This window comes from Lupinus angustifolius, chromosome LG03 (genome assembly GCF_001865875.1).
Source record: "Lupinus angustifolius cultivar Tanjil chromosome LG03, LupAngTanjil_v1.0, whole genome shotgun sequence".
Lineage (NCBI taxonomy): Eukaryota > Viridiplantae > Streptophyta > Magnoliopsida > Fabales > Fabaceae > Lupinus > Lupinus angustifolius.
Genome location: NC_032011.1, coordinates 26593016 through 26604244, shown reverse-complemented (window position 1 = coordinate 26604244; position 11229 = coordinate 26593016). Strand labels below are relative to the sequence as shown.

The 11229-nt window shown below is 33.1% G+C and overlaps 2 protein-coding genes across 4 annotated transcripts; both read right to left on the bottom strand.

Annotated features, from left to right (window-relative positions):
* LOC109344215 (probable glycosyltransferase At5g03795) lies at positions 510-4175 on the bottom strand. The gene is made up of 5 exons (XM_019582874.1): positions 3995-4175; positions 2737-3594; positions 2517-2647; positions 1714-2062; positions 510-1311 (listed from the first exon to the last, which is right to left on the bottom strand). Exons 2-5 carry the CDS (start codon positions 3544-3546, stop codon positions 652-654), a joined length of 1950 nt encoding a protein of 649 aa, XP_019438419.1. The 5' UTR covers positions 3547-3594; positions 3995-4175; the 3' UTR covers positions 510-651.
* Positions 6044-10373, bottom strand: LOC109344214 (probable beta-1,4-xylosyltransferase IRX9H). Of its 3 annotated transcripts, none has more exons than XM_019582873.1 (5): positions 10203-10373; positions 8571-9662; positions 7477-7726; positions 6997-7220; positions 6044-6283 (listed from the first exon to the last, which is right to left on the bottom strand). In XM_019582873.1, exons 2-4 carry the CDS (start codon positions 9476-9478, stop codon positions 7044-7046), a joined length of 1335 nt encoding a protein of 444 aa, XP_019438418.1. In that variant the 5' UTR covers positions 9479-9662; positions 10203-10373; the 3' UTR covers positions 6044-6283; positions 6997-7043. The 3 variants fall into 3 exon arrangements, with proteins under 3 accessions (XP_019438418.1, XP_019438415.1, XP_019438416.1); XM_019582870.1 differs by lacking the exon at positions 6044-6283 and adding an exon at positions 6291-6499; XM_019582871.1 differs by lacking the exon at positions 6044-6283 and having other exon boundaries at positions 6938-7220; positions 8571-9592; positions 10203-10372.

Here is an 11229-nt window from a genome sequence, read left to right as displayed (position 1 = left end):
CATTTTTACTTAACTAATAATCCAAATGGCTAGACTAACACCTCTTATTATATATTTTCAATTAAACATAGAATAGATCTTATAAATGCAGTAACATGTTTATAAAATTTATTTAACATCATTCATTAAGCAATCATATTATAAAATTGAAAACTAAATGCATAATGGATTAGTAGGAGGTATGAATATTATAAAATTGAGCTAAAAGTAAGATCAATTAGAAGAAGGGTAGAAGGTATGAATATGCAGTTTAGATCTTCATGATTCTTTATTTTCAATAGAACCCTTATGGGTTGTATTATTATTTACTACTAGTTCACCACCAAAAATAGTAATCTTTTTTATAATGGTTAGATGCTTTAGAAGGGAAGAAAAAATGGAGTTTGCAGTTTCACAAGCCAGGTCTACCCTTTTATACATTATGAATATTGATTTTATTAAGTTTAGAATGTGTATTTACATAATTAATATGTTCTAAAGTATAACAAATAATTTGTGGCAAGGTAAACTTCAACTATACTGTCCATATAAACATGCAGAAATTTGTATTTACACAAAAAAATGTATACATATAAATGACATTATCAATCAATATTTGGGGTACCAAAAGCTAAGTTTGACTAAAAACCCTTTATGAGATTTGGGTAACCTTTAACTTTGTATGAAGACTCTATTGTACCAAATAGAATGAAGTATCATGTGAAATATATCATACTTTATAGGGTTCTTGTGCCAAAGGAAATGCTGCTGCACCTTTTTTACCCTCATTTGCATTTGAAGATACCTTCTTTGTGGGATTGAAAGAAGTATACTCTTCAAATTTATAATATCATTCTCTGAAATAATAACAGAAAATGATTCCCAATTCAAAACTTCAAAGAATGGAGGCACAAAATTATCTGATATAATAACTGGAACACATTCATAAAAGATAGCTTCCACAACTCTAGGACTATTAACTTCATAGCCCTTTGCACAAATACAGTATTTGCTGCTTTTCATGTACTCAATGTAGTTCCTGTTCCCCTTAGACTTGGGCATTGTCCCAAAGATTTTCATGTCTGGATCTTTATTTTCCCAGTGCTGTAATAAAATTGGCCTAACATAACCATGCATGCCACCTGCGAAAAATGCGAGGGTTTTCCTCTTTGAAGCTGGTTTTCCTCCAATGTTTCTAGTCGGATTCTGAGTATTGCGGACGTAAGTTTCGGGAAGAGATACGTCCTTCCCTAAGACGAAACCTTCTTTGACATCGGCATTGCATAGGGCTCTTATGGACTTAGCTAAGTGATACTTTGTTTCTGTAGGAGCCTGTGTAGTGCAAAGGAACCTTCAATGAGAAGATAAAATGGAAACTCTAATGTGATAGAGAATGTTTATCAATCCAATGTTTTTAATCGAAGAAATGCTTAGTGAACATTGGTGCCAAGCACATCCACTCTCTCAATTGCTGAATTGCATTTTTCTCTTATGTGATCAAGTGGAGGAGTGAGATAGGCATAAAGGATATGAAGGAATTTCACAAATCTTAACTGGGCCTACAGAGAAAAGTTGTGTCTATCTCTCGGCTCCACTCGATCACTTAAGAGAAATTCGATTTAGAGGATCCGAGTCCCGTGGTGCGTGAGAGTGCAGAAAATGAGATGAGACTAACTATAATTAGATGGTAAAAACTATGCAGATGTGAGATGATTTGTGTGTAGAAAAGCATACCCAATCATGGCAGGCAACAAGAAAATGATCTGCTCCTCCCGTTCTGTTCCAGAAAGGATGTTTGCCCGCAATCATGTCGACATAATTATGCAGATACCGAATCAGATTCCTATGACTATGCGAATTCTGTACATACAAAGTTTCCTCTAGCATTCGAGAACTGAACGGTAAGTAAAACAGATGGGCTTTCGTTGGGTCTCTAGTTACAAATCTTTTATTAGCTTCCATCAGCCTCATGAACCATCCCTCTGAAGCATAAATTCCCAAAAGATATGGCGAATGCATTATAGGCTTAGATCCTTCTCTATATACATACACTTTGAGAGTCTGTTCCATTAACTCATAGCTCCTGATATTTAGACAGGCACGAGATATCGAATAATAAGGTGAAGTCGAAATTTAACAAATAAGCATCTTGTTTTATATATCATTGTTGCTACACATTTAGACAAATGCAAATATCTGCCTTTTTATATCTTGTTTCCCTGATAGTGAGGAGGCTCTTCAACATCAAAAATATGCAACAACTACGATAGAGTGTACTAAATTGTCGGACCTTAACAAGACTCTGATATTTCGGTCAGAAAATATTTGTTATCTTATCACATAACAGAAGATCACAAGAGTTGCATACAACATATAACAAGCAAATTCATCTCACTGTCCAAATCAATTTTAGCTGCCATTGTTTTTCAAAAATATCCTTATATTTGTAAATCCGGGACTTGAAATTTTACTTCTAGTATATATGTTTGAAATGTTTTTTGAATATGTACATATATACCACAACAATTAAATAATACCTCTTGAACATGGAAACATTTCGGTAAAGGGGAGCATAGAGATTTTCAACATTCTCTACTATGGGTGCATTTTCAATCTCTGATCTGGTCTGCAGTAGCTCTTGATCAACAGCCGAAGACCACCTTGGCCTCTAGAGACAAATTAGCAACATTAGAACAGAACACAAGAAGAGGCTATAATCTTTTAAGTCATAAAATGAAGATTTTTTATAGTATATACCATGGATCGATATGAAGCATGGTTTTGAAGCAATAACTCGTTCATTCCGGAGATTGAAATTACTTCTGGAATTGGTATATCAGAATCTTTATTCTCCTTAGGCACAGTTTTAATAGAAGAATTCTTTGCCAGTATATTGACATCATCGTGTGATGGCCTAAACCTCTCATCCTTCACGGAATCAGTTTTATTGGAATCATTCGATAACACCGGAGCTGTAATATTTGGGCTAACTTCTGCTGAAGGACTTATAGGTGGAGCGAAATCTGTTGGTTCTGCGAACTTATGTTCTGATCCGGATGGAACGCCAACCTCTCTTATAAAACTCATACCCATAGAATTGTTATAACTGCTCGGTTCAAGATTTCGCGCCTTCTCTGCCGCAGCCTCGTTGTCTGAAATCCTAAAACTATCCACCAAGGACTTTTCGCCAGACTCGTCAAATCTCGAAGATATGTTCGATACAATTGCGGGTTCTGAGACAAAGCCAGGCATCGAAATAGTGTCTTTTTCGTCAGAAGTCGTAGTTTTATTAACTGTCTCAAGGCCACGTTCTTCTCCGGTATAGTTTGTTTGATTCAAATCTGTCACATTGCTAAATATTTCAGACTCGGATGATGGACCTGCAGCTTGAAATCTACTACTTCCTGATTCTGGTATCTTATCAGCATAGAATCCATAGGGTAGAATATTGTTACCATATGGAAACTCAAAATAATTGTATACTACAATTGCTGCAACCGCAATGCCCGTAAGCCATAGCAATCTCTTTGTTTTCAGCCGAAATAAGGACTCGAATTCTTGACCCATTTTTGTTAACACTAATGAACTGTAATGCTGCCAATTACCATATCAAGTCTGCAGATTATACCAAAACAACCCAGATCTAGTTACAAGTAAGGTCAGTTAAAGAAAATGGTGAAAAATTGTTCACTTTCTTTCACTCCCCAAATCAAATGCTCTCAATTGAAATGCAAGCATGCATGAGAAACTAAACCATAGACTGTTATGCAAATTCAGTCATATTTGTTGAAGAATTTCACTTAGTGAATTACTACTCAGACATGCAACAACAACAACAAAAAGCTCAATTCTGATATACCCTTAGATTCATCATGAAAAATACAATCTACTGATATAAAATACAGGGCATGCATGATAGTTTTTTTCTCTTCAAAATTCATGAGAATGATAAAAGAAAAACACAGCCAAATATAAGAAGAAAAAACATATAGGAACTAATAAATGATAACTTTACCAAGGAACAAAGAGTGTTCAAGTCCTCAATCCTAACACAGAGATAAGATGAAAAGATTCATGGGAATTACTTGATATTTCATGAGCTAGTAAAATTGGAATCAAAGTCTTTTTCTTTCTTCATGCACTTTGAGAAAGAACCGACACATGTGATAAAACTAAGGTTGCTTCTCACTTTCTCTAATCTCTATGTTGTTTTTTAATATTATTATTTTGGTATAAGTTGAACATATCAAAATATAGAGTGCAGAAATAATGTGATATACTATTACTATTACTACGTAGCTAGCTGCCACTAATTCCTAAGTCAGAACATACATCAGCATCTATGACTTTTCAGGAACAAGATATGCTATTGGGTCTTTAACCATATTCTGGATCGATAATATTTAAGTAAAAGTAGAAAAAATAATGAAAAATTATGCTGTTCTTTTTCATTGATCTGAAACATGGTTTAAGATACAGTTTGAAATAATATATTTTTATACACTTTTGACACCTATTTCTTATTCTCTTTCTCTTCTTAAACTCTTTATATATTATTATAAAGTACTTTTTTCTTCTATAATGTTTTTTATACATAAAAGTAACATAACATTAAACAATAATTGGTGATTTATTACAACAGTATTTAAGGTTGCTTTTCCTATAGGCAATGGCAGCCAATCTCGGATGGTTGAATACTGGAACACCCTTTCAGTAATTAAATTCAAAGACCCTTCTTAATTGATAAAAAAAATATTTATTATATTTTTAAGATATTACATGCATTTAATTTTTAATTAAGAATTGAGATTTTTATGGGTTTACTCTGATGTACATTTTTATTAATTTGCATAAATTTAAACTATTGAATATAAATTTTATTGCTGTGCAATATAATATTCTAATATATAATACTGCAGAGAAAACATTGAAAAAGACAAAAGCATAGTAATAATTGGAATATATGCTGGTTATTACATAGGGAAGTTGTAACTATCAGAAAATAGAAAATATGTAAGCACGAGTTTTATACACTATTACTACTATATTATCTACTATTTAAATTTAATTATTATTAATTTAAAAAAAAAGCAAAACAAATAACTAGTAGATTTTACAGTGACAACGTATAAATCTTTACGTTGAGAATGGATAGATATTTCAGCCTCTAAGTATTACCGAATATTGTTCATCATCTTGTTATTGACTAAAGACAAGTTTTTTTCTGACAAGGTCATGTGTGTATAATGTTGCTAAAGGCATATTTTGCAGGACCAGATCCACTTTTTGTAGGACTAGAAATAAAAAAACTATATATTTGTGCACATTGAGTGTGTAAAATGTGTGCATTGACAGTGTAAAGATTTATATACAGTCGGTACATCATCTACCATTCATTTGCAATACTTTTATTTAAAAGTCAATAATAATTAAAAATCAATAATAGATTATGTAGTTATAGTGTAAAAAACTTTTACACTGTCGGTGTATATATCTTTTTCTCTAAAAACAAATATAGCACATTTGAGATTTTGACATGCAATGTAGGGGCTTTTGAGTCTTTGAATGCACTCTAATTGAGATAGAAACACAGACACAGATGGTGGAGGGTAAATGTGTCATCTTCCTTTTTGTCCTATTTCGATCCGAACCGTTAAGTTGATTTTTAATTTATCAAAAAGAACAGTCCAAATATAAATTAAGATAAAAAATTAAATGAAAAATATAAATTAATTTATTTGTTTTTAGTCTTAGTTAAAACTGTTTACTTAAAAAGTCTCACACTATGGATATCAGTAACAAGAGATTCTCTCCTTAGCTTAATGGACACTGAAAAAAGATAAATTGATGTTATTCTATATTAGTAGGCTAATAACTTCTACGTTATATTTCATATTATAGAGATTCGACAAAGTTTTATAATAATTATCGACTACCTAATACGACGTTAACCTTTTATTCGGGTTTAGGACTGTCATGTAAAGCATCAAGCATAAATATGCATAAAGATTCCTATTCATCAATATAGAGAAAATAAATCATGAAGGGGTCAATTACAGCAAGGTAGAAGAATATATCTCCATATGGATCCAACACTTAAATGCAGTGAAATTCATTAGACATTCACAATTCTACATAATATTACATTACAGATATTGTTTAACTGCAACAACACTAGGCAAATAGAGGGTAGTACCCTCAACTCACTGAACAATTTAAGGATGAAACATTTTTTGCTTGATTACCCAATTTTTAAAGGACTTTTTTTCTTCCCAATTGAACATTCCAGCCTCAAATATGGATTCTGCAACAATTGTGGAACATGGACTATAGAAACTAGAGTGTTAGTGTACAAGATGTTAGAGGGAAAATACATAATCAATTAAAGGACTTGAAAGGGTACTTTCACAAGTTACAACTATTCCTTCATGTGAAATGGGATATATGAGTAGCTACTAGTGCAGGTGAACATAAATAACATAGCACAGGAATGATTAGCTCCAATTCTTTGTAATCTACCCTGCAATGAAGAATGCTGAAATGAAATTTAACACCAGAAGAAAAAGGGCGAAGCTTGAATTTAACAAAAAAAACATATGAGTGTACTAAACTCGGGTTGATTGACACATGACGACAAATTCAAAACATAAATTTGTATTGGTTTATACTTTATAGTTATACAGCATTCAAAATATACACTTGTGTTTCAATTACAGAAGCAGGTCGAGTTCAAGCATTTTCGACTGCAAGTGTATAATAGCAGCCTTTGTGCGAAATCTAGCTTCTTTACTTTAGTAGGAATTTTAGTAGCAAATCTTGTTACATGTTTTTTCTTAAATGAAGACTTAAACTTCGACAGGGCATTTTACTTTCTGACATATAATCACTTTTCTTACTGGATTTTTAACATTGTTCCAAACATCGACGAGGTAAAACTTCAAATATAAATGAAGGGAACTGGCTTAAGTCTAAACAGAGAAATGGAATATAAGCATTATACATTAACATGTCACTTACATTCAGAATGAAATTTTACATGCTCCACCACTTCTTGATCAAGAATTTCACTCAAATGGAATGTGAAGAATGACATCTAAGTTGTTCTTTATAATCCAGTTCTGAGGATAGAACGAATAAGATGATTTGAGATCAATATGCCAAACCATAATTTTCGTGCAGTTGTTCATTAAGCCCTCCATTTGGCTTTCATCTTCAACAACTTGCTGAATCAACGTGCTAATCTGCGTATATAAAGAAAACCATCAGAAAAGGAAGAGCCAAAACATGACACCATATAGAATAATGACCAACTTCACATTTTTTGAAGTAACCTAAGCTAAATAGTTAGATTTTGACAGCTTGGATTGGATGCAGGATATTGTATACTATGAGTCGCGCAACCGAAAATCGGGGCGTGACAGCTGGCCCAATTTAGGATAAAATAGTCTATGTAAACATATAAGACCAGCAGAGGAGAAGCAATACTAAGTTACTAACCCAGAACGCTTCCTTTACTGAGTCAAGCTGCCTGATAGGTTCAAGATTAGGTCGGCGCCACCTCTTTGGATCCCAGAGTATTGTACTATTGAAGGCAAAACCTGACATTTCAGCATGAAATCTTTTAGATATGTCATTTGGTTCATTTATGTGCCATCCAATTACTCGATTTCCATTACAAATGGGCCCTTGCAAGACAATGGCACTTTTATCCCCTGAAAGCCTTGCTATAGTCCATGTTCCAAATCGCCTGCAAATCAAAACAAGGATATCTCTCAAATAGTAAAATGAAAAAACCATTGTAAAAGCAAAAAAGTTGTAGGACAAAAGAATATGCTACAACACTCTGAATAACTTGGGCAAAAACATTTGTTTTACCCGCAATGTTATATCATATATGGGACTGAATGTTGAGTGGTAAGATGTCAACAAGGGGATATACTCCATGTAGCACTGATGAGAATGTTGTGCTAAATGAGTGGACATACTAGACAAGATAAGATTAGAAAGAATGCATCAAGAAGAAAGTTGGAGTAGCTCTCGTGCCTTAGGTGGTTTGGACGTGTGTGGAAAGAACCGTTAGAAGCTCTAGTAAGGAGAGGAGATCAAATGGAGCTTAGTTCAATTTCTAGAGGAAGAGGGGAGCCAAGATCAATCATAAGTGAAACGATTATGAAAGATGGAGAGATCAATGTGTTTTCAATGAACATAATTTATGATATAGAATTACGGCACCGCTCGATCCATATCGTTGACTTCACCTAGTAAGATTAAGATTTGGTTATTGTTTTAGTAAAAGTTCAATAACAGTAGTTTATCATTCCCAGGTGTCCACTTTATATTTCCAAAGAAAATGAAGGTTCAAGTAAGTTAGTACTACCCACCAAGTATAAACACTACTTTCAAGGTGTTTTAGAACATTTATGACCATTTAGTAACCATAACTCTATTTTTAATGAAAAAAGTCTTCATTTTAGAGACACCATAGTGGAGTTTTGCCATAAAAATCACACTCATTAGTGTAGTAGCTACAATGAAATCAAAAGAGAAATATGTGCAGCAAACAAAATCAATATCCTTGAAACTGGAAGTACCTGATTTCTCTCATTTCCTGAAAGACCTCCAGTGAGTATATGTTATCATCATCTGCAAAGTAAACAATTCCATCGAGTTGATGAGTTTCGATGTGAGCTAGTGCAAGATTTCTTTGAACAATGCTCCTATAGCTCGTATCGGTTAGATTAGTTTTACAAATGAGATGCCTGTACACAATTCCACTACTCCTCAAGATGTCAATGGTTTCTTCAGATTGGGAATTTATCTCAACAACAATCCACAACAAAGGAGGTGGAACCAACTTTAAAGTCTGTGCGAGGCGATTCAAGTAATATGCTTGAAATGGATGATTGTATGTCGGTGTCACGATGATAAGAAGCTTTTGAGACTCCAAATATGGCTCTTCACTGAGTAATTTGCTATTGGAGATATCATAAGCTACCTCATCTAATAGTGTTTGTTCTTTCGCTGCCGAATTTGAAGTAGCATTAAACTTCACTGCCTCATCAATTGATGGCATCGAATTTATCTTCACGTTTTCTAACGCCTTAAAATTTCCAACTGCAGAGATCATCTCAATAGAGAAAGCTTGATGCATAGGCAATAGATTTGTAGAGAAGTTCGTTGATGCAAGTGGAATGATTCCAATAGAAACACCAACCATGAAACAAATGGAAAAATGGAAAAGCACCTTCCTCCAAAGCTGGACCTTTTGCTTTGAGATTGACCTCTCAAGAACCCTCAAAGACCTTGGGGAGAACACACCCAAAACAAAAGCGCGAGAATCCGATAAACTGACCGAAGAAGATAACAATCCAGTGGATTGTGGACAGCTCTGAGTGTTTGAGGAGGACTTAGACAAGGGAGAAGCTACTGAACAAATTTCTAAATTCGATACAGTTCGAGCTTGAGGAACCGGAGACAATGCTCTTCTAATAGATGCCATTGACAGAAATCGAAATCAATGATAACCTACCAAACTCAAATTACTGCAGAAATGAATCCAAATTGATCATTCACTTGTTGGATTTCCCACTCAAAAATCAGCAATTGTCATGAACTAACCATGTTTAGTTTTTACCAAGAGCATTTAGATGACCATGTCACAGAGCCAAAGATGAAAATTAAATCTGGGATAGACCATTGCAAAAGGAAAATAGTAAGTTCAACTATTATTAGAAAGCATATCAAGTTAAATATGATGTAAACTATGACCAATGCTAATAAAAAAACTATATACATATATATGAACACAAGTTTACAGCAATATGCAAAACCTTTTTTGTTGTACTACCAAGGGTATCCTCGCCTTTTGGGTAAGAAACTGATCTCTTTTGTGTGCGTGTATGCTCCTCCCAACAAGTGTTGCTTCGAGGAATCGAACTCTTGACCTTTTGGTCATTCTGGTGATCTAGCAGGACCTTATACCACTAGACCAACGCCTTCTTGGTATGCAAAACCCATTTCTAAGAAAACTAATTTTTAATCTCATTTTCATTAAATACACAAAAAAGGAAGGACTTATATGTTCTACATGTTAACTAAGTTATAAATCTACAATAGGGAAGTAAAGGAAAACTAAGAAAGTGCTAAAAAAACGTAGTAAAAAACATGAAGTAGAGGATTGAAGATAGAATTTTTAGTAAGTTAATAATGAAAAGTTGAGTTACCCAAAAGACAGCGAAGCAGAACAGAGGAGCATGATTGTTCCAAGTTCCAACTATATTGGAGTAGTGAGATAACTATGTAACCAAACTAACTGAGATTCATGGTTTTGTTCTTTGGAGTAAACTTAAGGAGAAGGAAAAAAGGAATAGAGAGAAAAACAGAAACAATGATATGTTTCATTTTCATGTCTCCTCCAATCACAAAGAAGCTCACATCAGCATATTAACACCCTTTTTGTCACGTGATCGATAATGTCACTTCTTAAGAAATAAAATTTCCTTTTCCGATTTTTTATATGTCTCTTCATCATAACCAGTGTCGCTCTTAGATCTTGAGAATCCAATAAAGTTTTATATCATCAAACCAATATCTTATTATACTCATTTTTTGTTACACTCAATTATATCTCATAAATTTCTATGGTCTATAAATTTAAGATTATATTCCTATTTTAACTCATATTTTTTTGTTTTTCTCCTAATTATGATAATTAAATAGAAGTGTTATCAATTTATAACATCATTTAATACTTGAATGAAACCAAATGTCAAATGTAGAAGCAACACGCCAAAAGAATTTACCCAAGAATTGAGAAACAACTACTATATATATATATATAATGAATTAAACGTGTCCATTGACACATGATTATTAAAAAACTTAAAACAATCAACCTGCATCACACATTCCATCAATGTTTTTGTAATATCCTCTTATTCTTATAAAATAATAAAGTAATGTATTCAATATTTTGGAAGTATATATAAAAAATAGTCATCCTTTAATTTATTTTGTGTTTAGTAAATATAAAACCAAAAGAGGAGTCTATGATCATTCTTGGAAAAAGTCATATTAGTCCTCCAAATATATAACCACTAGAAAATTCCTTATCCAAATAAAATGATTAATGAATAAGTCTTTGAAAATGTAAAGTATCATTATAGATACACTAATGAAAGATTTACTCATCCCTTATCACCTTATACTAGGATTAACTTCAGTGTATGTGAGGCTAATTTTAGCCACAGA

What these genes read in the sequence shown, in the direction of transcription:
- LOC109344214 (XM_019582873.1), bottom strand. Translation starts at nt 9,478, where the DNA reads ATGGCATCTATTAGAAGAGCATTGTCTCCGGTTCCTCAAGCTCGAACT. An exon ending in CAGGAAATGAGAGAAATCAG is followed by an intron (nt 7,727 to 8,570) that starts GTACTTCCAGTT and finishes TTTGATTTGCAG; the next exon opens with GCGATTTGGAACATGGACTA. An exon ending in CAGTAAAGGAAGCGTTCTGG is followed by an intron (nt 7,221 to 7,476) that starts GTTAGTAACTTA and finishes TTATATACGCAG; the next exon opens with ATTAGCACGTTGATTCAGCA.
- LOC109344215 (XM_019582874.1), bottom strand. Translation starts at nt 3,546, where the DNA reads ATGGGTCAAGAATTCGAGTCCTTATTTCGGCTGAAAACAAAGAGATTG. An exon ending in ATGCTTCATATCGATCCATG is followed by an intron (nt 2,648 to 2,736) that starts GTATATACTATA and finishes ATTTGTCTCTAG; the next exon opens with AGGCCAAGGTGGTCTTCGGC. An exon ending in AATGTTTCCATGTTCAAGAG is followed by an intron (nt 2,063 to 2,516) that starts GTATTATTTAAT and finishes TCTAAATATCAG; the next exon opens with GAGCTATGAGTTAATGGAAC.